The sequence below is a fragment of the Chiloscyllium plagiosum genome, unplaced genomic scaffold (assembly GCF_037043375.1).
Source record: "Chiloscyllium plagiosum isolate Xiang-an unplaced genomic scaffold, Cpla_swu_hap1 HiC_scaffold_13, whole genome shotgun sequence".
Lineage (NCBI taxonomy): Eukaryota > Metazoa > Chordata > Chondrichthyes > Orectolobiformes > Hemiscylliidae > Chiloscyllium > Chiloscyllium plagiosum.
This window is the reverse complement of record NW_028270151.1, coordinates 31,642,486-31,666,790: the sequence shown is the minus strand read 5'-3', so window position 1 is coordinate 31,666,790 and position 24,305 is coordinate 31,642,486. Positions and strand designations below refer to the sequence as shown.

General features: G+C 40.6%; 1 protein-coding gene across 2 annotated transcripts; it reads right to left on the bottom strand.

Moving 5' to 3' along the window:
• Positions 1 to 8,413: 8,413 nt before the first annotated feature.
• LOC122556058 (fetuin-B-like) lies at positions 8,414 to 23,896 on the bottom strand. 2 transcript variants are annotated; one of them, XM_043702464.2, is made up of 7 exons: positions 23,562 to 23,894; positions 21,961 to 22,071; positions 20,253 to 20,340; positions 18,232 to 18,398; positions 11,569 to 11,679; positions 11,287 to 11,373; positions 8,414 to 8,874 (listed from the first exon to the last, which is right to left on the bottom strand). In XM_043702464.2, exons 1-7 carry the CDS (start codon positions 23,757 to 23,759, stop codon positions 8,581 to 8,583), a joined length of 1,056 nt encoding a protein of 351 aa, XP_043558399.2. In that variant the 5' UTR covers positions 23,760 to 23,894; the 3' UTR covers positions 8,414 to 8,580. The 2 variants fall into 2 exon arrangements, with proteins under 2 accessions (XP_043558399.2, XP_043558400.2); XM_043702465.2 differs by lacking the exon at positions 11,287 to 11,373 and having other exon boundaries at positions 23,562 to 23,896.
• Between the last annotated feature and the right edge of the window lie 409 nt (positions 23,897 to 24,305).

The window sequence follows — 24,305 nt, the reverse complement described above, 5'->3', positions numbered from 1 at the left end:
TAATGGAACGGCTGGGTAAACATCTCGGAAAAGAGGGTAAACAACAACTGGCTTTGGTTCATATGGGAACTAACGAAATAGGGAGGAACAGCTTGGAAAATTTGCAGAATTAATTTCCTACGCAATGTGTGCAGGAGAACTTGCTGGAACAGAACATTTCTAGCCCTACCAGTGAGGGAGCTGTACTGGATCTGGCCATAGGAAATGAAGCAGTCTAGTGGAGAATATCAGAGTAGAGGAGCTTTGGGAAATAACAATCATAATTAAATAATTAAGTTGGCAAATGATAAAAGTCAGTCACTGATTATGAATCCTGACTGGAAAAGGGTAGATTTTAGAGATCTAAACGTTGGACTGGAGCCAATTGATTAGAAATGCATTTCGATGCATGAAACAGTGGATTGAAAATGGGGGAATTTTAAAAGCCAGGTACATACCTATAAAAAATGAATACAAGGTATCCAAAGCTCAAGTACCCTGGATGACTAAAGATAGTAGTGAGAAAATAAGAAAGAAAAATGAAGCATGTAATGCATTCTGGATTGATGATATCAGTAGAAATCAGAACAAATATCTCAAATGCGGGAGATAGGCTAAGGCTGGAATAAGGAAGGCTAAGAGAGAGCATGAGGAAAAATGATAGGCTACAAGAAAACAAGTAGTAATATGTTCGTCAAATATATTAACAGTAAAAGATTAGTGAAGGATAGACCCAAAAGGATCAAACAGCATAAGCCGATCACTGAAGTAAAGGGTATGGCAGAGGTACTAAATTAATTCTTTGTTTCTGTCTTTACCTATTTAGAAAATTATGAGTGACCTAGTTGAAAATGTGGGGGTGAAGCAAATGGACAGTAAAGTGAGAGGTAAAGAAAGGGTGCTAAAAAGGCCGGCAGCACTCCAGGTAAAGAAGTTGCCCTGATGAGATGCATCCTAGGTTACTGAGAGAGCTAAGGGAACAAATTGCAAAGCCATTGACAGAAATCTTCCAGGCATCTCTGATCAAAGGATTAGTCCTGACTTGATGATTGCAAATGTGACACTGTTGTTTAAGAAAGAGGCAAAAGATAACCCAGGAATCTAGAAACCTGTCAGCTTGACATCAACAGTGGGGAAACTATTGGAGAACATGATACAGGATAAAGTAAACATACACTTAAGTAAAATTAAATTAATACTAGAAAGTCGACATGACTTTGTCAAGGGTAGGTAACATCTGACAAATTTGATTGAGTTATTTGACAAAGCATCACATGCAGTAAATGAGAATAATGCTTTGAATTTGCATATTTGGACTTTCAGAAAACGTTTGATACTGCGTCACATGGCAGATTGGTTAGCAAATTAGAAATATTTGGGAATGACAGATCTTTGGCAACATGGATTACAGGTTTGCTAAAAGATAGGAAACAGAGCGTAGATATAGGTAGGCATTCCTTAGATTGGGGATGAGTTGACTGTGCATTCCTAAGCAATCAGTGTTGGGACCCTTGTTTTTGCTAAAAACAGAATTCTAAACTTTCTCAAAATTTGCAGTTGATACTAAGCTACGCAGAATAGTGAATTGTGAGGATTATGATGGACAACTTCAGAGATACATTGAAAAGTTACGTGAGAAGAATTAGTAACACATAACACACACAATACATAAACACACAGGCTATAAGTAAGAGGTGATAAAAATTAAAAACACACAGATATAGATCAATCTCTGAATTGTTTACAGAGTAGTTGAGTGTACTATGAACTGAACTGGATTCTTCCATGGTACTTTGTTTTTCCCTCAAAAAAAAATATCCTGTCCCACCTCTGAAGTATGGTTTGTGTAGAGACCTGTGCTGTTTTTGTTTTCTCGCATTAAATCCCCTCTAGTCTGTAAAAGATCTGACAAGGCTTCATCTGGGACTCTGACCATGATTGTGAGTTAGTTCTACCTTCAGCCTCTCATTCACAGAATTCTTTGCAATAAGGTTCACTTATGAACACATCCATGCTTTCACTGGGTATTTCCTCCAGTTAAATGTTTTATGTTCTATTCATAAATTTCCCCTCACACTGAAGTATGCATCAAACATCCACAGAATTTCTTCAGATAGAGCTGCATTTGCACCAGTCACCTGTTCTATAATGATATACTTTGCCATGGTCCTCACCACTCACAATTAATGTACTAACCTGGCCCATTTCCTTTTTTTATCTAAGTGTGAAACTGTTCTATATTTTATCAATTTCTTCTTCTAAACATCCCATTCCCTGAGTCAGGTACCATCCATCAATCACCCAGAAATGATATATTAGCGACCATGCCTTATCTGAACTCCTGTAACAATTGCTTGCTGCATCTAGTTAAAAATCACACAACACCAGGTTATAATCCAACAGGTTTAATTGGAAGCACACTAGCTTTCGGAGCGACGCTCCTTCATCAGGTGATAGTGGAGGGCTCGATCGTAACACAGAATTTATAGCAAACATTTACAGTGTGATGCAACTGAAATTATACATTGAAAACTTGATTGTCAGTTAAGCCTTTCATCTGTTAGAATACAGTGATAGTTTCACTTCTTTCATGTGTAAATCACAAAACCTTTTTTTAAAAGTTGCATTCTTGGGTTAGCTAGTTAGTGCTCACACCATCCGGACTCGAGGTTGGGTTTTCAGCCCTTTGCTCCAGCTGCAATATTTCCCAATGTCTTAGTGAATCTCGAGCAATTTTTTTTATACTTCTTGGCCATGAAATTCTCTTCCATTTGCATTTGACTTCTGCTTTACATTATGCTGGCTTTCTGCTGCCAAAACTGTCACCAACTTGTTGTCTCTTGCCTTTGGGGGTCTAATTCTAATTAGTTTCCCAAGTATTGCTTCTTGAGTCCAAGGTACTTTCATTTGGGACTTAGCAATAGATTAATAAATGCACACATTCTCTCCAGATTATCAACCAATTCTAATTAATTTTTCTCTTCACATATCTATTGAAGCACTTACAGTCAGTCTCTATGTTCCTTGTCATTTTATCAAGATTTACTCTCATTCTTCTGAACTCCAATGAATTCAAGTCCAATCTACTCAACCTCACCTCACAAGAAAATCACTTCACATCAAGAATCAAAAGTTCTTCTCTGGTCTGCCTCCAATTCCTGTTTATTTTTCCTTAATTAAAGGGACCGAAACACAATATTCCCCACAGTGGGATAAGTAGTGCCTTGTGTAGTTGTAGTAAGATTTCCCCACATTTATACTCCATTCCCTTTGAATAAAAGCCAAACATCCATTTGTTTTCCATATTATCTGCTAAAATTGGATTAAGGACATCTGACTGACCTACCTATCTGTTCTCCTGCAGAAACCCAACAGTCTAACTCCATAAGCACTCAAGTGATGTTGCACCACCCTCACCCTGCAATGATACCTTAAACTCCCACTCACAGACACCTGAATCTCCACCATGGATTCCTATCCTCTCCCAAACAACCAAACCCCAGATTTGGATTGCCTACCTATGACAAATGTCCCATGTACTCACCTATCACCCTCCTGCTACATGTTCCCATCACCCTCTTGGTACCCTATCACTTATCCACCTGACTCACCATCTCCCACTCACCCACCATTCTACACCTTTACTCACTGGACACCCTACCCTCACAAATCTGGCATCCTACCATCTCCTTCCCATGACCCTAACTCCCCCAGTAGACCTGTCATCCTGCCCACCTCATTTACCTCACACATTTACTTTCTACCAGCAGCTGTCAAATTGATTTGGGACTTTTAAACATACCATATGGTAACTAATGCTGAGAAAAGCCTATGCTTTCTCTAACAATGCATTCTACTGCTGTCTCTCGAGGACCAGGGGGGCAAACTTTAAAAATATGGGGAATGTCCGTTAAGTCTGAGATGAGGAGAAATTATTTTACTCAGAGTGTTGTGAAGAGTGTTCCCTGCCATTGTGGAGGCTTTGTCTTTGAGTATGTTTAAGGAAAAGATTGATAGATGTCTGATTATGCAAGGTTATGGTGATGAGGTGAGTAAAGGCATTGAGGTGTTCAGTCAGCCATGATTGTAATGAATGGTAGGAATAGCTTGACAGGCTGAATGGCCTACTACTGTACCTATGCACCTATCTTATTAATTTGAAAAAGTAATGCTACCATGTCCAAAAAGCAAGCAAATGAAAAAAAATGAAACCTTTTGTTTCAGACTTTCTTTTCCTTGAAATTTGCTGAAATGCTAGTTTTAAACAGGGCTGATATTTCCAATCCAAACTTCAAATTCCCATCATCATCAATATTAGTTTTAGATGCTGATAATTGCACTTTGCTTGGACCTGATATTTTGAAAGATGGAGCAACATGGATAGCGTTGTCAATATTTGGAAACATCTGTGCCCCTGAATGAAGCACAGATTTCTGTTAATGTTTGATACATGTGATATCATTTTTGTAAGCTAAGTTCACACCAAGGGCAGCACAGTGGCTCAGTGGTTAGCTCTACTGCCTCACAGTGTCAATGACCCAGGTTCCATCCGAGCCTTGAGTGATTGTCTGTGCTGAGTTTGCACATTCTCCCCATGTCTGAATGGTTTCTGCCGATGCTCTGGTTTCCTCCCACAGTCCAAAGATGTGCAGATTAAGTGGATTGGCCATGCTAAATTGCCGATAGTATCCAGGGTTGTGTAGGTTGGGTGGGTTAGCCATGGGAAATGCAGGGTTTCAGGCTGAATCTGTTGGGATGCTCTTTGGAGCATTGGTGTGGACTCGATGGGCCAAATGGCCTGTTTCCACACTATAGGTGTTCAAGTAAAAAAGACAACCATGGTCTTCCAGACTCTCTGATCATAGTGACAGTGGATGGCCTTGTTGGTGGAGTTCTGGTTAGACAGAGTTTGAAGTTGTCTGGCTGCTTTCTCTTATATTTCCAGTTTCTCAGATTTCTTCCTTTAATCCTTCTGGTAGAAATTAGTAATTCCAAACCTTCTTCATGGGCTACAAGTTCAAAGAATTCCATTTGAATTTATTTCGTATTTTTAAAAATAATCTTTTACTTCTAGAGTTAACCAGTCCAACAGTCTTTTGGCTGATCTTGCACATCTACCCTCCTTAAAATTTAATTCACTCACAGCAAGTCCTATTCCTCTATCATCCTGAGCTCACTGACCCATCTTAGGGAAGTCCCTTATGAAGATCCTTATCAAAAACTTTCTTTTAGTCCATACAAATAACATCTATAGACTTTCCTCTGACCACTACTTTAATCACATCTTCAAAAACATCTATAGGATTTATCTGGCAAGATGTATCTTTTCAAATCCATGCTGGTTCCCTCTGATCAGCTGAAAATTTTCAGAGTGCTCGTTCACTTTTATTTAATAATAGAGAACTTTGGAAGAGTTTGGAGGAACTTTGAAAGAGAAGCATCTCCAGTGGATGAAATACAAGATTTTGTGGAAAAGCATGTAAATGTGGATCATTATAAAACCATATCAAGACAAAAGTTATAGTTGTTTACAAGTGAAGCTAATTGCTGTGGTCTGGTGGCCAGTTATCAACATCATAGGTTCTCTGTCTGGCAACAACCATGTAATAAGACAGAAAGAAGCTAGTCAGACCAGTAAAGAAACCAACAAGTCTGCACATTTAGTGCTATCGCAGCAAAGGGGTCTCGTACCTGACCATCAGGTCCATGGCCTATAGTGCAGAACTTCTCAAGAAGGACTGTAAAGTTGAACACGATTTTATCTCTTTAATTTTCTGCTTTAATATTCTATGTTTTGGTTTACTTCTCTGTGTTTTAAGACGACACTGGAGAATGGTGACACCAGATAACACTTTTCACACTATTTTGTGACAAAATACACATGACAATAAATAAATCAAATCGATAAATCCAAAACAATGTCTCTCTCAGTCCTCTGCAGTAATCCACTTCAAGCTTGAAAATGCTTACCTTTTCTTCAGCAGATTCTGCAAGTTGTGACTTGGAATCAGATAAGTCAGAGACCATTCATTAGTAAACCAACCACTCTATGCCCCTTGCAAACCAGTGGAATCATTTTGTAAAAGGAGGATTAAGAAGAGACCTTTAGATCATCAAGAACCAACTCAATACATGTGAATAAAAGCTATGGGGGGGGGGGGGCAGGAGTGTGTGTGTGTGTAGTTTATAAGTTAAACTCCTTATAATTTTTAAACTTTTAACTTGTACAGTTAGTTAATTTAATTGTTTTACCTGTAACTAGAATCTATTTTCCTGTAATTAGTATGATTCGCATGAAGTACAGAAAGTTAGATCTAAAAATCAGGTAGTTTGGGGATTTTTCATATTTCATTTCTTGAAACTTTAACTTCTGTGATGGCTCTGGGAGCAGTGGGGCTTTATTTCCAGTACATTACCCATGAGTTGTGACACTTTTGTTTATTTCTATCGGAAAGCTCTACATTAAGCTCTATCTGCCATGTTCTTTTCCTATTCACTTAACTTATGTATATCCCTTGCAGATTCCAATATATAGGAAGAACATTGAGACAATGGGTAAAAATACAGCATAGATTCCCTGGATACATGAGAAAATACAAAGAAAGACACAGGAAGTGTGATTGCTCTCATTAAAATGGAAAATATTATAGTGTGCTTTGATGCAAAGCTGTAAACTGCAATGGAATTGGAAAGAGTTGATGTATACAGATTGTTTCAATTTGTTGAAGATCTGAAATAAGGAGACATAGATTCTTAAGGGCCTGGATTTGTAGTCTCCTCAATGAGATCTGCATGCAGGCAGTTAGTTTGTCAGTTTTTCAGCATTATTTCAGAGGCCCTCGTGTAGCACAGTGGTAGTGTAAAACCCCTGGATCAGGAGGCCCAGGTTCAAGTCCCACCTGCTGCAGAGATGTGTAATAACATCTCTAAACAGGTTGATGAGGAAAAAATAGGTCAGCATTATTCCACCCTCAAGCCATTTCCCCAGAATGGAATGATGGATGACTATAATAACCACCTACAGGAACTAAGTGTCCAGTAAATGGATTAAATTTCTACTTACAGCCAATTGTCAAAGGCTGAATTATCAGGTTGGCCTAGGGGCCCCCTCAAGGCATAATGTTCAAAGTCTGCTGCCTGGACTCAGTCTTCTGGCAGCAGATCAAACAGCCAGCCGTCCCTGCTTACATGGCTCCAGCTATAACTGCAGGATTGTATAGAGTGAAGGCCTAGAGCCTAGGTCTCCTCATAGACATATAAACAATGTATATCTTACAAATATAACTTGTCCCTGAGTGCTGTCATGCAACAAACTGCCTCCTGTTTAAGTCAAGAAGTTCTTCTCATCAGTAGTTTCGCATTAACACTGAAAACCCCTGGTAAAAACAATGACTGCAGATGCTGGAAACCAGATTCTGGATCAATGGTGCTGGAAGAGCACAGCAGTTCAGGCAGCATCCGAGGAGCTTCAGCAAAATCGAGGTTTCGGGCAAAAGCCGTTCATCAGGAATAAATTCCTGATGAAGGGCTTTTGCCCGAAACCTCGATTTTGCTGAAGCTCCTCGGATGCTGCCTGAACTACTGTGCTCTTCCAGCACCATTGACTGAAAACCCCTGGGCCTAGTCAAGGAAAAAGAATGGTCAGTGAACTACCCTGACCACAAGCCGGTAGAGATTGGCATCACACATCATCCACAATGATAACCCAATTGCTACTGCTTCTTCAGTACGCTGTTCAAAAGCAGGTCTAACCTACAGTGCCACGATCCCCACCAAGGGTAAGGTATAATGGCAGCTCCACACCAATCCTCCAGCTAATTGAATCCCCCACAAGGGAGTTCCAAGTTGCTGTGACAACAGATACTTTTGCGTAAACAATGAAAAGTGCCAGCACTCCAATTTCTTTCCATCAAATGGCTGACCACAAATCCCACTCTTACCACCTGCTATTGACATGTATTGGAAGGATTACAAGTTAATCCCCAGCCTGTTTGGTTATGGTACAATCACATCTTCCACAGCCACTGAGTCCTGGAGTAGTACTTGAACACAGAGATTCTGGATCAGAGGCAGTCACACTACGCAGTGTGCTAAAGGATGGGTTAAGGGTCTCCTTTTTACATGTTGGACAACTGGAGGTGGGATTGGATCCTCCATCACTGCCAGGTGACTGTTCCAAAACAGGTCCCCAGTCATGGCCCTATTTAATACCAATGTCAGGGTCCAGACCCAAATGCCAAAATCCTCCCCAAGTTGTCAGCAAGCAACTTTGTGTTGTATAATATAATTAAATGAAGAGAGTAAGAAAGCGAATCCTTATTAACAGACAGAATAAATGTTCTATTTGAAAGAGTTTGAACAAGACCAGATAGACTGCATAATATTGTATATGAGCCTGTGAATGCATTATATATCAAATTATGGAAGCAAACAATTTATTGCAAAGTGCTTTATTGTTTTGTTTATCTGAATCAGTTATACACAGCTTTTACAGATGTGTTTTCTTCATTCTCAATATAACTTACTCTCTAATTTAAAAAAAAATCGGATTTTCTGCCTTCAGGGAATCTCCTTGTTGGATGGATATATTTCATAGCCTGCTTAAATAGAATGAACAGTTCCTCTAAAGTGCCTGGCCCTACCAGGGCAAGTATTTTGAGGTGCAGGCAGCGTTGGAAAGGTAATTTCACGTCCTGAGCCAATAAAGAAACCAAGCGCACCTTGCACTTCCTCAGAGGATTCAATTCTCCTGGGAGTTCCACTTCGTGGTTTCAGCTGTTTAATGCGATGTTGCTGCTCAGGACTGGATTGTCTCTTATTTCGTTGTCCTTTTCTTTTACTGTTTCTTTGTTTGATAGGGCCTGCTCCCACTACTTTAGCTGAACTGACCGCTACCTTCAGTAACATAAAGACCATGTCAGCTCCATCAATGCCTTCCAACAAGCCCCCACACAACATTTAAAAGCCAATCACTTACATAATAGGTCGAGTATATTTGTAGGAGAAAGTGAGGACTGCAGATGCTGGAGATCAGAGCTGAAAATGTGTTGCTGGAAAAGCACAGCAGGTCAGGCAGCATCCAAGGAGCAGGACAATCGACGTTTCGGGCATGAGCCCTTCTTCAGGAATGAGGGTGGTGTGCTAAGCAGGCTAAGATAAAAGGGAGGGAGGAGGGACTTGGGGGAGGGGCGTTGGAAATGCGATAGGTGGAAGGAGGTTAAGGTGAGGGTGATAAGGTGAGGGTGATAGGCCGGAGTGGGGGTGGAGGCAGAGAGGTCAGGAAGAAGATTGCAGGTTAGGAAGGTGATGCTGGGTTCGAGGGTTGGGACTGAGATAAGGTGGGGGGAGGGGAAATGAGGAAGCTGGAGAAATCTGAGATCATCCCTTGTGGCTGGAGGGTTTCTAGGCAGAAGATGAGGCGCTCTTCCTCCAGCCGTCATGTTGCTATGGTCTGGCGATGGAGGAGTCCAAGGACTTGCATGTCCTTGGTGGAGTGGGAGGGGGAGTTGAAATGTTGAGCCAAGGGGTGGTTGGGTTGGTTGGTCCGGGTGTCCCAGAGGTGTTCTCTGAAACGTTCCGCAAGTAGGCGGCCTGTCTCCCCAATATAGAGGAGGCCACATCGGGTGCAGCGGATGCAGTAAATGATGTGTGTGGAGGTGCGGGTGAATTTGTGATGGATATGGAAGGATCCCTTGGGGCTTGGAGGGAAGTAAGGGGGGAGGTGTGGGCGCAAGTTTTGCATTTCTTGCAGTTGCAGGGGAAGGTGCTGGGAGTTGAGGTTGGGTTGGTGGGGGGTGTGGACCTGACGAGGGAGTCAAGGAGGGAATGGTCTTTTCAGAATGCTGATAGGGGAGGGGAGGGAAGGGAAATATATCCCTGGTGGTGGGGTCCGTTTGGAGGTGGCGGAAATGACGACGGATGATACGATGTATATGGAGGTTGGTGGGGTGGTAGATGAGGACCAGTGGGGTTCTGTCCTTGTGGCGATTGGAGGGGCGGGGCTCAAGGGCGGAGAAGCAGGAAGTGGAGGAGATGCGGTGGAGAGCATCGTCGACCACGTCTGGGGGGGAAATTGCAGTCTTTGAAGAAGGAGGCCATCTGGGTTCTTCGGTATTGGAACTGGTCCTCCTGGGAGCAGATGCGGCAGAGACGAAGGAATTGGGAATATGGGATGGCATTTTTAGAGGGGGCAGGGTGGGAGGAGGTGTAATCTAGGTAGCTGTGGGAGCCGGTCGGTTTATAGTGAATGTCTATGTTGATTCGGTCGCCCGAGATAGAAATGGAGAGGTCTAGGAAGGGGAGGGAGGAGTCTGAGACGGTCCAGGTAAATTTGAGGTCGGGGTGGAAGGTGTTAGTAAAGTGGATGAACTGTGCAACCTCCTCTTGGGAGCACGAGGCAGCGCCGATACAGTCATCGATGTAGCGGAGGAAAAGGGTGGGGGATGGTACCAGTGTAGCTGCGGAAGATGGACTGTTCCACATATCCTATGAAGAGGCAGGCATAGCTGGGGCCCATGCGGGTGCCCATGGCTACTCCTTTGGTTTGGAGGAAGTGGGAGGATTGGAAAGAGAAGTTGTTCAGAGTGAGGACCAGTTCAGTCAGTCGAAGGAGGGTGTCAGTGGAAGGGTACTGGTTGGGTCGGCGGGAAAGGAAGAAGCGGAGGGCTTTGAGGCTTTTGTGATGGGGGATGGAGGTGTACAGGGACTGGATGTTTTGTATATTCGAGTATATTTGTAAATCTAATTAGCAATCTGGTAGAATAATAAGTAGTCTTTTACCATCAGTCACCTGCTGGGCAGAATTTAAATTTGGCAATGAAGTTTCCACCTGACAGTTGTAGAATCAGAAAGAGTTCTGTGTCACTTCTACTGGAGATTGTCCAATGAAATTATAAGTACTTGTCAGGAATTTAATTGGCCAGCATTGACCTTCTCTGGGATTCAAGCCCCCTTGGGAGGAGTAATCCTGCCCCCCAAGAGACTCTACCATTGAAGGAACCAGAAAGAGGCCTAAGTGAACCACACCTTGTGAACGAGGGCAGGATGAGGTCCACCAGGAGGTGTTCTCCTTGGTTGGATAAGCACATCGATGATGATGAGATAGTGTAGGGGACGAGCTGAGAATAGTTCACAGCAACATCAAGGGCCGAAGGGCCTGTTCTGTGCTGTATTGTTCTATGTTCTATGGGAATAGGGGAAGTCCTTTAACTTTGGGACTAGACGCATGGGAAATTAATCCCAAAATCTTTGTCAACTATATTGAGATTCATATTATGAATTTTAATCAAATTTCCAGTGATTGATTACCTTTGGTCTATAGAGCTCACAATTCACTTCCACTTTCTCCTTCCCAGAAATAGGTTTATACACAGAGGCCGTGCAGAAGCCCTTGTTCTGCAAACGAAGAAGGTAACATGGAATATTAGTATTATCTGATTTCAAAGTGTTCATTGGATTTATCCAGCTAGATATTAAATACAGGGGAGGTTGACCGCTGCTTCACAATCCTATGCAGTAAGTTGAGCTGGCGGAATGTATTATGATATTAATATTTATTGGGCAAATTGAATGTTTGGCAACAATACTTACACCAGTAGCAGATTCTTCTCTACTCCTTGGACAATCTTGAAGCTTGGTAGCTTTAGTACATACAGTTTCTTGGATTGTAAACTCAACAAATACTTTCTTCCCAGCTAAAACCTGAAGGAAAATCATGCAAACGTTTCCATTAGTAGTCATTACTGTGAATGATTAGCATTTGCTATTGAAAAAGAATGTCTCCAATATAATCTCAGTGCAATATTTAATTGTGTATACCCATGTCTCCTATTCTGTGGGTTGTACGTTGTAACCTGCATACCAATGTGCCACCATCAGCATAGAGAAATAATGCCTGCCACTGCCTCTTGCAATGGATGAGTTATACCATAGGGACAGTGATGTGTCAATATATTTTTGCCCAGAGATTCAACTTTACCAAAGTTGAATTATATCTTCAACAAGTTGGATCTGTTGGAACGATGGGTCTTAATGTCAGATGGCCTTTAGCCATTAAACTATTCTTGGTAGGCATTTGATGAATGTCTGCCTTGATGATTTAGAGTAGAAATGTATCCTGCACCAATGTACCTCCCAACTTGCTGTCATCGTGTGACTTCTACAGTGTTTTCATGAAGCCAAATTATTTTGCATATGGCTAGAAAGAAGTGCACCAAGTAAATACAGATGGCGACTGGAGAGATCTCAGCTAAAGAGACCAATTAATCACTCTAAACCATCCAGCAGGTTGATTCAGTTAGGTCAATAGGTAATAAATATTTTGTGGAGAAAGTGAGGATTGCAGATGCTGGAGATCAGAGCTGAAAATGTGTTGCTGGAAAAGCACAGCAGGTCAGGTAGCATCCAAGGAGCAGGAGAATCGATGTTTCGGGCATGAGGAAGAAGAAGGGCTCATGCCCGAAACGTCGATTCTCCTGCTCCTTGGATGCTGCCTGACCTGCTGCGCTTTTCCAACAACACATTTTCAGCAATAAATATTTTGTGACTATTAACATGATTACAAAAGGAGAACATCAGGTCAACATTAGGCTTCAGAAAGACACTGACAGGTCTAACAGGATTATGACTTTAATAAAGTTCAGTTCACAGTGTGAAATATCTTAACCTGGTGATCCGAAATGAAGCCTTCGAAAGTAAGTTTGAGACTATGTAGATGCACCATGCTCATGTTAAGAAGGTAATGAGCCCAATGAATAGTAAGCACGAGATCAGGAGTTCCAGATCATAAATGGCAAACAAAATCCATTTGTTTCTGCTGGAGCAAACCTAAAGATTTGAAGAAAACCCCAGCAAGAGAGACTTGCAACATGTTGCAGCGAGTTAAGCCATTAATTGTAAAACAGCTCCACGCAGAGTAAAGTCATGCGTTTACAGTCTGGTTGTCCTCAAGATCAACCTAGAAGATAAGGTAGAAGAGTTGGAAAACAAGAGAGTATTCAAGAAAGTGACAACTCCCTACCCCATGCTAACCATCAAAGTAATTTTGCTGCAATATACAAAGGCAGAGGTTTTCACGACCCTGGAGGCAAAGGATGGTTCCTAGCAAGTGAAGCTGGGTGAAAGCTGCAGCTTTCTAACCACATTCTGGATGCTGGTTGGGAGATACAGGTGGTTGCCCATTCCATTTGACATTCCATGTCTCCACAAGAATATCAATACAGACATGAGATAGTTAGTGATCTCTCTGGAGTAGAAATATAGTGTATGACCTGCTGATTTACAGATGAAGAAAAATGATGGAAGAAATCATAGATGACCACTGTCAAAATCTAGTGCAAATACTTGACCAAGCTTACCAGATATCTGTGAAGCTATGCAAGAAAAAAAAAATGCAGGTTAAAATGCAATAGTCCATAGACCATGTATAGGCAGGAATAGGTCTTTGCCTGGATCACAAAAAGGTGAGAGCTTAAGCAGTGATGCAGTGATCAATAGATATGAAAGCAGAGCAATGATTTATTAGATTTGTCAACTTCTTGGCAAAATTCTTGCCCAATCTATTGTCAGAGTGTGAATCATTATGCCAGCTCACAGCCAAGGATGTTCAGTGGTTTTGGCAGACAGAACAAAAATCAGCATCTGCTCAAATCAAGTGACTAATGTATGTGCTGAAACACTGAAGTGACCCTATAGTGTGACACAATTCAGTGAATACTTGTAACAACCTTCATGCAACAAGGACAACTTGTTACATTTGCATCCAGGACATTAACGTAAATGAAGAATGCCAGGCCATTGCCTTCACTTGTGAACATTTTCATTAATGCCTACATGGAAGAGACAAAATGATTGTCAAGTCCAACCACAATCCACTACAAAATGGTTTCCTTGAATCTCTACCATCTGCTCTAATGCACTTGTAAAGAATGTTACTCCAGTTACATCTTGACATGGCGTGGGAAAGGAAGAAGATGTGCTGTTGAGATCAACACCACTTAAGAAGAAAATGGAAGTTGTTCCAGTAGAATGTCAAACCTTCTTGACCCAACGTGAAACAGTAGTTTGATATGCTCTGGAAGTCATCCACATTGCAGAAGCCTTGAATTTAACGGACAAGCTCCTTGCTGAAAACATGAGAACTATCTTGAAAGATGAGATACTCTAGATACAACTCTCCAAGTGTTGCATGAAATAGTAGCAAAAGAATGACCTGAAAGCATCAAGGTCAAACCTTCTTGCCACAAGAGCTTATTGCACATACAAGAAATGAATTGATGGCCTTAGATGGCACATTGTACAAAGGAAATTGCGTCATTATGCCTTAGGAGTTGAAAGGAAAGTTACTAAAGTACATCAATGAAAACTGCAAGGAATTGAGTCAAATCTGAGGAAAACAAAAGATATGTTCTACGGGCTAAAAGTCAAGGACCACATCAGTGCAATTCTTGAAATAAAGATTAAGCTAAGTAAGCTAGATATCATCTCAGGTGGACCATGGATGAAGCTGGAAATAGACTTCTTAATTCACGCAGGAACTGATTATCTTGTTACTATAGATTACTATTTTAGCTGTTAGATAGACTAGCTGATGTCAATTGCTACTAGTGAGATTGTAGAAATTCAATTCACACATTGCCATTATAGCCTTCTATGCAGTGTGATAAGCAAAAATGGTCCTCATTCACAAGGGAAGAAGTCAACTACTTCACAAATGACTGGCCAATTCCAAACTATATATTATCTCCAGATTAGTCCCAGTTAAATGGCTGAGTTAGCCGTGAAAATCATCAAAGGAATCAAGCAAATCCAGCCCCGATATATACAGAATAATCTGTGACTGGAAAAACACATCCACAGAAGGCATGGAGAGAAGTCCAGGATGAAAACTGATGTCATGCCATACGACTCTTTCAAGTGCAAAAATCTATTGAAGCCAGAAGAAATTATAGGCACAAGCAACAAAATTAAAGTGAAATAATGGAAAACCAAATTTCAATTTGGCAACACCATCAAGTCATTGGCAGAATTAAGTACTAGAGAACCAGTCAAGATACAAACCTTTATCTCATTCACCAAGAGGCAGCTCATGTGGAATTGTAGATAGTGCCAAAGGATGTTGCAGGTTACAGAGGGATGTAGGTAAGCTGCAAAGTGGGGCTGAGAGGTGACAAATGGAGTTTAATGCAGAAAAGTGTAAGGTAATTCACTTTGGAAGAGGCAACAGGAATAAAGAGTACTGGGGTAATGGTAAGATTTTTGATAGTGTGGATGAGCAGAGAGAACTTGGTGTGCATGTACATAGGTCCCTGAAAGCTGCCACCCAGGTGATAGGGTTGTTAAGAAGACATATGATGTGTTAGCTTTTATTGATAGAGGGATTGAGTTTCTGAGCCATGGGTTTATGTTACAGCTGTACAAAATTCTGATGCGGCCGAACTTGGAGTATTGCATTCAGTTCTGGTTGACGCATTATAGGAAGGATGTGGAAGCTTTGGAAAGGTTTCAGAAGTGATCTGGCATGGAGGGAAGGTTTTATGAGGAAAAGCTGTTTTCATTAGAGAGAAGGTTGAGACGTGACTTAATTGAGACATATAAGATAATCAGAGGGTTAGATAGGGTGGATAGTGAAAGACGTTTTTTCCTTGGATGGTGATGGCTAGCATGAGGGAACATAGCTTTAAATTTAGGGGTGATAGTTAAAGGACAGATGTCAGAGGTAGTTTCATTACTCAGAGAATAGTAGGGGCATGAAACGCCCTGCTTGCAACAGAAGTAGTCTCACCAAATTTAAGGGCATTTAAATAGTTATTGGATAAACACATAGATGAAACTGGTATAGTGTAGGTTAGATGGGCTTCAGATTGGTTCCACAGGTCGGCACAACATCGAGGGCTGAAGGGCCTGTACTGCGCTGTAATGTTCTATGCTCTATGTTATGTTATATTGCAAATTAGGACCTGTGCGAAGCAATTATCACCGTAATCATACAGGATGAAAGTGAATGACTGGATATATTATCACAACAGTTGACGCATAAGTACAACTAGAGAAACTGTTCTCTTATGGCAGATGAGGAAGATGTGAATTGACCACCTGCACAGCGTGCACTGAAGCAGAGGCAGTGATTAACTAGATTCCAGTGCAGCAGTATGTTCAGGCAGCACTGCTGCCCGTACAGTACTTCTATTGAGTCATAGAGATGTACAGCATGGAAACAGACTCTTCGGTCCAACACATCCATGTCAACCAGATATCCTAAATTAATCTAATCCTATTTGCCAACACTTGGCCCATGTCACTCTAAACCCCCCCTTTTCATATACACATCCAAATGCCTTTTAAATTTTGTAATTGTAACAGCCTCCACCATTTCCTCTGGCAGCACATTGCATACACACACCACCCTCTGCGTGAAAACATTGTCACTTACGTCCCTTTTAAATCTTTCCTCTCTGATTTTAAACCTATGCCCTCTAGTTTTGGATTCCGCTACCCTGGGGAAAAGACCGTGGCTATTCACCCTACTCACGCCCCTCACGATTCTGTGAAATTCTATAAGGTCACGGCTTAGCCTCTGACACCCCAGGGAAAACAGCCTAGCCTATTCTGCCTATTCCTATAGCTCAAACTTTTCAATCCTGACAATATCCTTGTAAATCTTTTCTGAACTATTTCAAGTTTCACAATATCCTTGCTATGACAGGGAGAACAGAATTGAATGCAGAATTCCAAAAGTGGCCTAATCAATGTCCTATACAGCCGCAACATAACCTCCCAACTCCTATCCTCAATGCACTGACCAATAAAGGAAAGCATACTAAATGCTTTCTTCAATACTCTGTCTACCTGGGACACTACTTTCAAAGAACTATAAACCTGCACTCCAAGGTCTCTTTGTTCAGAATCACTCCCCAGGACCTTACCATTAAGTTTATAAATCCTGCCCTGATTTGCCTTTCCAAAAGCAGTACCTCATATTTATCTAAAGTTCATCTGCCATTCCTCAGCCCATTTGCCCATCTGATCAAGGTCATGTTGTATCCTGAGATATCCTCCTTCACTGTTCACTACACCTTCAATTTTGGTGTCATCGGCAAACATACTACCTATACCTCCTTTGTTCACTTTCAAATCATTTATAAATTCGGAAAAGCAGTAGACCCCACACCAATCCTTGTGGCACACAATGGTCACAGGCCTCCAGTCTGAAAAGCAATCCTCCATCATCACCCACTGTCTCCTACCTTCAAACCAGTTTTGTATCCAAAAGGCTAGTTCTCCCCGTATTGCATAAAATCTAATCTTGCTAATCAGTCTCCCATACTGAATCTTGTCAAATTCCATGTGATCAAATCTTTTGAAAAGATGTTGGATTATCATTCAAACTTGAAACACAGGTGGTTCTCCTATAACGCGTGTTTATTAAATGCGATTTGGCCATAATGCGATTAGTGAATTGCGAACCATTTTTTAATAAAGCAAATTCCTATTTGCTGTTAGGTGATTCCAACCCCGGCACTAACTGAACAGCAATACACAGCCTCAGCAAAATACAAACCCTGTGTTCAGCTAAAACAGGAAAGTAATCAGCTCTGCAAGCCTTGAAACTGAGCTAGAAACTGGAAATTGTAGTCTACACTTCGAAGGAAGTTTATTTCAAATCAGGGGAGAATCTCGAGAAGGACTGAACATCACGTGGTCAGTCAGCTTGTGTGCTTTCTGGTGAAGAGCTTCATGAAAGGTACAGTGCTGTAGTCAGTGATTTCAGTGTTAAATTTACCGTATTATTTCATTAAAATCCATGATTTAAAGATTTACTTAGACTATGCTATCATTTCTGTTGGGCTAAGTATTACTTTTGCTTTGATTTTTACTGATATTTCTGGCAGTTCGCCCCAACCTTGTTTTTCCAATGGGACCCCTTATTTATAGCATGCAGTTTTCTATAACAGGGTGTTGCACAGGAACGCAATTACCACATTCTCTGAAAACTACCCGGACTCATAGACTTTGGGAACATCCAGACAGAATATCAGTTGTAAGGTAATTAATGTTTTGTTGTTGTCCACATCTCCTCAGAACAATTTCACTGTCTCTGAATGTTCAATGCAAAATTGTCAAATTTAGACAGTAAATCTCAAAATGAACAGATTTTCTTTTGAAAATATTTCTTGATCGAATCTGTAGAAATGTCTTTAAATGAAAAACAGTTCAGATTTTTCCTTAAGCTTTTCTGAGAAAAAGTAACTTTACCTGAGAGGCAGCTCTTGTTATTTGCTGGACTGAAAAATAATTTGTTGTGCTGTTGTTTCTGTTATATTTTTGTAATGCCATTATAACAGCTGGATTGACATCTGAATGGTTGAATGGTATGCGATGTGGGCAGCTTGGGCATCTACTCAAAACCATGTCATCTGAGTCTTCAAAAAAATAGAAAAAATAGAGAAAACTCAATTAAGTTGTATTTTAGTTTTTAACTAATCATTACATTTTCTTCAAATGTTTTGAATTATTGAAAATATAGCCTTGTAGGAATAACCTGGTCAGGTGTCCATGCTACATGACAGACAGTTGTCCATCATGGCTTTGCACATCCATGTGTTTGTTATAGTAATGTCAATCTCCATATAACAATGTTATATAATTTCAGCATAATTGCTGTATATGAAGATTGAAGAAGACACTGCCAGATACTCAGTAACAATCTCCATAATAATGTTGTGAGGCACTGGTATTCCACATGATTGCAGTGGGTGCTGTCATGAACTGTGGCAGTAGTAATCTCCACGATACTGTTGGAATTTCCATTAGCGATTAGAATATTAAAATTGGTAACACGTGGGGCTGGATAATACATGCTCCTGCCAGGTACATTTTCAGTGAAGGGGGGAAGAGGCTAGCATGTAAGATAGGGTGAGTGCCCAGCCCACCAGCTTCCCACCCACCTTTAAGCTCACCCCCCTCCCTTAATAATGTGGGTGGTTGGTGCCAGCTGAGTTCGTTGAGGTAGATAAAAGCTGAATTGACCCTAATATTATCCTGCCCATTCCACAACATGGCTGGCCAATGGACAGGCAGACAGAAATGGGCAGTTTTTTTTTAAGTACAAAGGAAAAGCTGTACTCTCTTTGGAAGATGTCCTTTGTCCATCAGGAACTCACCACAGAATATATTACTGCTCCTTTATGGCTCCTGAAAAGGGTTCTTCTTTTCCTGTCAACTAGCTACTGACTTTGCTTCTGAAAAGACAGGCCTGTAAAATCTGCCCAAGGATTACCTGGCACAAGCAGCACAGATACATTTAAGGGGAATCTAGACATGTTCATTGGGAAGAAAGCAGTAGAGGTTAACATTGGATTAGGTAAAATAAAGGATGATGGATGTGAAGCGTCTACATCAGCACGCAGTGGTTGAGTAGAATTATCTGCTTCTCTGCCGTAAATTCAACATAATTCAGTGTTAGATTCTGAGATAGCTCATGATAGTTTGCCATGTGTGAGTTTGACCAGATCTGACATAAAGTTCCAGCAGCAATTTTCATAGAGTAAAAGTAAGATAGATGAGGTCATTATGAGGCCGACAGAGGCGGTGTAATGGAGGCAGTGGTGTTGTGGTAATATCCCTGGACTGAAGCTTCAGGCTAATGCTTTGGGAATATGCGCTCAAATCCTACTATGGAGAAAACATAAATCATTAAAAATAGCCTAGATTTTTAAAAATATGTTAGACTAATAGTGACAAAATGACCCTCATTGATTATTGTAAAAACCCATCTTGTTTACTAATGTTCTTCAGGAATGGAAATCTGCCATCTTTACCTGGCCTGACCTCTATGTGACTCCTGATACACAGAGATGAGGTTGACTTCAAACTGTCCCATGTAATGGCTGAGAAATCCAATCAGTTCAAGGACAATTATGGATGGGCAACAAATTCTGGCCTTACCAGTGAAGCCGACATAAAAAGTAAGAGTTCAAAAAGGAAAAGGCCACAATAAAATCTCTTGCAGGATAAAACAGGTTATGCAAGAGCAAGTACAATGCTTATTAAAGCAGAGACAGGAAGGATACATATTTAAAATACAGAGACCAAAAGGGGAACAAAGGATTGAAAGAAATAATGAAATGGGAAAAGCACTAAAGGTCCACCAGTTTGTTAAAATATCTGGTTAATGAACCTGACCAAATTGAGCTGTAATATCCTTGTTTTGAACACAATAGTCAACTCTGCCTCATGCACAGCGAAAACCACGTTACCACAATTCCCTGTCCTACCTGGTGATATTAAACATCGGTATTTGTGAATCCGAACGAGTCGTGTCGTTGGGTTGATTTGTAATTGGACTTTACAGTCACCAGAAATCTATTTGAATTAAGAAAAATATCCATTGTTAGCTATCTGCAGTTTACTTGTTACCCCAGCTACAGTTTGTTCTCAATACAGGGGGGAGTCAAGAACATCTCAGTATGTAGCTGTAGTCAGAGGAGCTTTTGCAGTTTATTGGTAGCGTTATTACTCTAGGTTAGGAGATCTGAGTTCAAGTCCCATCAGCCCAGAGATGTTTTACACAATGTCTGAATAGGCTAATTAAAATGTAACCATCACCGTTTTCAGCATTTGCTCTTAGTACTGAAGCAAGATACAATAAAATCATGAGATCATCATCTGAGTAGATTCATGAACTACTAAACATTTCTGTTTTCTTTTACAATAAGTAATTTTATGCTTGGAATAAGACATAAGCATTCAAATTTGTGATCTCAGCCTGACAGAGATATGTAAATACAATTTGTTCTGATTATAGATAGGAAAATCAATTGGAATCGACACTCGTGCTCATTATTCAGCATACTGCCTTCGGTGGCAGTTAAGAAAATTATCAGATTAAGATGTGATGCTTTATAGTCAAACAGTTTGCCAACCTCCACTATGATGATGCACATTTGGCTAAATGACCATTTGAGCAAGGTGCTGGGAAATGTGATTGACATTAGTGAAGCAATCCTTCAGTGGTGTGATAGCTGGGTGGCTGCTTTTCAATGAAAAGGGATGCCAATAGCATGCGTTTGATTCCCACACCAGCTGAGATTATCATGAAGATTTCTTCTTCTTAAACTCCCCCTTTGCCTGAGACACGATGACCCTCAGGTTAAACCGCTACCAGTTCTAATGAGAGAACAGCTCTCTGGTCTGGTAAGACAATGGCAACTTTACTTTTGTTATGGCCAAACAGACATTTTTAAACAAGAAGCTGGGGAGTTATCTCTGCTGTTGCAACCAAATTTTGCACCTCAATCAATAGAAAAAAAATCAGATTATCTGGTCAGTAGCACATTGTTGTTTGTTGGAGCTTATTGTGTGTCTATCGGTTGGTTGGTTTCCTAAATTACAACAACAACAATACTTCAGAAGTATTCAGTTGGCGATAAAGGGTTTAAGGATATACTGTGGACATGAAATGTGTGTTCATAGCGTGGCCAAATGAGTTGTTTATCAACCTGCAAATCTTTCCAATATGCTTATAGCAGGCAGTAAAAGCGAGCAAGTTTTCTGGCCAACTAAGTTTAATGCTGTTCGAGAAAAATCTAACCACAGAAACAGACTACATTGTCTGCCTCATGTCACACTGTAATACAAAAAATATTCTTCCACTCTGTGCCTGTGCATAATATACTTTACTGAGTCAAAGGCTAGTGTAACCACAAAATTCCATTTAGTTGATGTTCAGTATGCCTCAGTGCTAAAAGAACATTGTACCACCTACTGGAAGATAAGTGCTCCCCTCAATTCCCCCTCAGATACCACAGCAGTGCAGATAACAAGTGAACAAGCAATGGCCTGAGAGTGGGTGCTGCCCGGGACGTTTTGTTGGGATAGACACAGTAAGTGAGTAGCTCTACCTCATACACATTTCCAAGAATATTAATAATATATTTAAAATAAATGTCTCAGCCAACTTATACATTAAAAAAGGAGACTTACAGCCTCAGGGCCTGATCGTACTTCACATTCTGCCACAGGTTTTGGGTTCAGTGAGTGGCACCTAGTCTCCAATACCTCAAACTCCAAGTAAGCAGAGGACACACCTTGCTTCTGTTAGAAAAAAATAAGATTTAGCATTGATCAAAAACTAATCTGTCACACTTGCAGAGCTGTGGTGCATATTCAAATCAAAAACCCATTGAAACTGGAACAAAACTCCCACAAATGGAAGTTAAGTAAATGAGAAAATATGAGCACAGCTAGAAAATACGAGCTGTTTGAATAGAGAAACACCAAGAGAACTCTGCACACCAGATGAACTCGATGTCCTTGTGCATTAATCACAAAAGGTTGGCATGCACATACTCAAGTAATTAGGAAGGCAAATTAAATGTTGGTATTTATTACAATGGGAATGGAATATAAAAGTAGAGATGTCCAGTGCAACAGTATAGTGCACTGTTGAGATTCCATCTGGGATATTTGGTATGGTTTTGGTGTCCTTACTTGGGGAAGATAAACTTGTTTGAAGCAGTTTAGAAAAGGTTCACTAGACTGATAGCTAGGTTGGAAGAGCATGTCTTTTGAGGAACGTTTGAGCAGGTTGGACCTGTACTCATTGGCATTAAAAGAATAAGAGATGTTCTTATTGAAACACTTAAAGACCCTAAAGAGGCTTGACAGGATAGATTCTTTGAGGTTCTTTCTTCTCTTGACCCTTGGAAGAATCTAGAAGTAAACGGCAATGTTTTAAAAGTAGAGATTTTCCATTTAAAATGAAGGTGAGAAGGAATTTCTTCTCTCAGAAGGTTGGTAGTCTTTGAAATTCTCTTCAACAGAGAACAGGGGAGGCTGGGTCATTGAAAATATTTAGAACAGAGTTAGGCAGATCCTTGTCCAACAAGGGAATCGAGGGTTATGGGAGACAGATTTGAAGATAAAGATAAGGCCACAAGATCTCATTGAATGGCAGATCAGACTCATTAGGGGTCAAATGTCCAATCCTGCTCCAATATTTCATGATCTTTTGCATTAAATTGCTGACTGCACCAGTTGTATTTTTACTGCATATTGATATAACAATAGCATTGTAAGAATGTACATGTTAGCCAATGGGGTCAGCTACACCATGAACATTGCCAACAACAATAGAGTGATGCTTTAATTAGAACATAATTAGGAACATATTACAGCATTGTTTCAATACAAAAGGTTAAGCTTAAAGAAAACTGCTACCATGAAGAAATTGTACACACTTTATCAATAATAATTTAAGCTAATTTCAAACCACACTGTTTAATGATCTTGAACTCAAATGACAGTGGTTGCATATAAAAGAATTTAGCTGTAAAAGTCTCATTGAAACTGAAAATACTGGATCTATACTGCAGGTCTGCCAATATTTGTAGAGTAAACCTTTTGTCAGAACTGCTGAAAATACCAGTCTCTGGGACTGTCTCAATGTTACTATGCTGTAAATACCTAATCACAGAATTTGGTTAATAAAATGTAGTAGAATGTTTATTTTCAATTGTTTATCTTCTGAATGCAGTCTCATTGCAAGTAAACTAATCTTAGTGCTATATTTTACCTGTACTTACCCCCCTGACTTCCTGGGCATTTTCAATTTTGTTTAGCGTGTACTTGTATCCTGCTGGCTGGTCAGCATTGATGTGTTCCACTGCTAGATCTGCTGCCTTTACTACCCGTGCCTCATTGCAGGAAATGGCTCTGTAAGAGGCTGCAAAAGAGACCTGGAAGAGTTGAGTGCTGATCAGCAAAGTAATAAACAGCCTCATGCTGTTGAGAACTGCAATAATGGAGTTGTACAGTGTTTAGGTGACAGACCAACTGCTATTTTCAGCATTAAGAAACTCAGAGCAGCATTATAACTACACCACAGTAGGTAAATTCCAATTGTTCAGCTACTTGTCTAAATGCCATGTGATTTCAGACCACACATTTGACCATGGGAAAAATAAACATGCGAAAACAAATATAAAAATTGATGAACTCAAAGAGTTTCAATGACTTAGCAAATTCTAAAGCAAAGGTCATTTGAATCACACATACAGTACAGTTACTACTGTAGTTAGTGCAGGTCTGGGCTATGTTCTCATGATGGTCAAAGGAAAGTTTCACCAAGAACCTCACCAAGACTGCCACACCTGGCAGAATCGAATGGAAATAGTGCTGTGTTCTGTGAAAGTGAGCGGGTGTCAGAAGCAGAGAGAAGAAAACAGAAGGACATACGTATCCCAAGGCAGCAACTCATCCAAAAATCAGTCACCTGCAATATTCTGTTCTACTTATAGCAGAACCTTATAAGCACAGATCAAGTTTCC

Excerpts from the sequence above, each read along its gene's own strand:
- LOC122556058 (XM_043702464.2), bottom strand. The coding sequence starts at position 23,759 with ATGAGGCTGTTTATTACTTTGCTGATCAGCACTCAACTCTTCCAGGTC. Across the intron at positions 20,341-21,960 it reads TACGATCAGGCCCTGAGGCT|ATTTCTGGTGACTGTAAAGT; the intron begins GTAAGTCTCCTT and ends TAATTCAAATAG. Across the intron at positions 8,875-11,286 it reads GTGAGCTCTATAGACCAAAG|GTAGCGGTCAGTTCAGCTAA; the intron begins GTAATCAATCAC and ends ATGTTACTGAAG.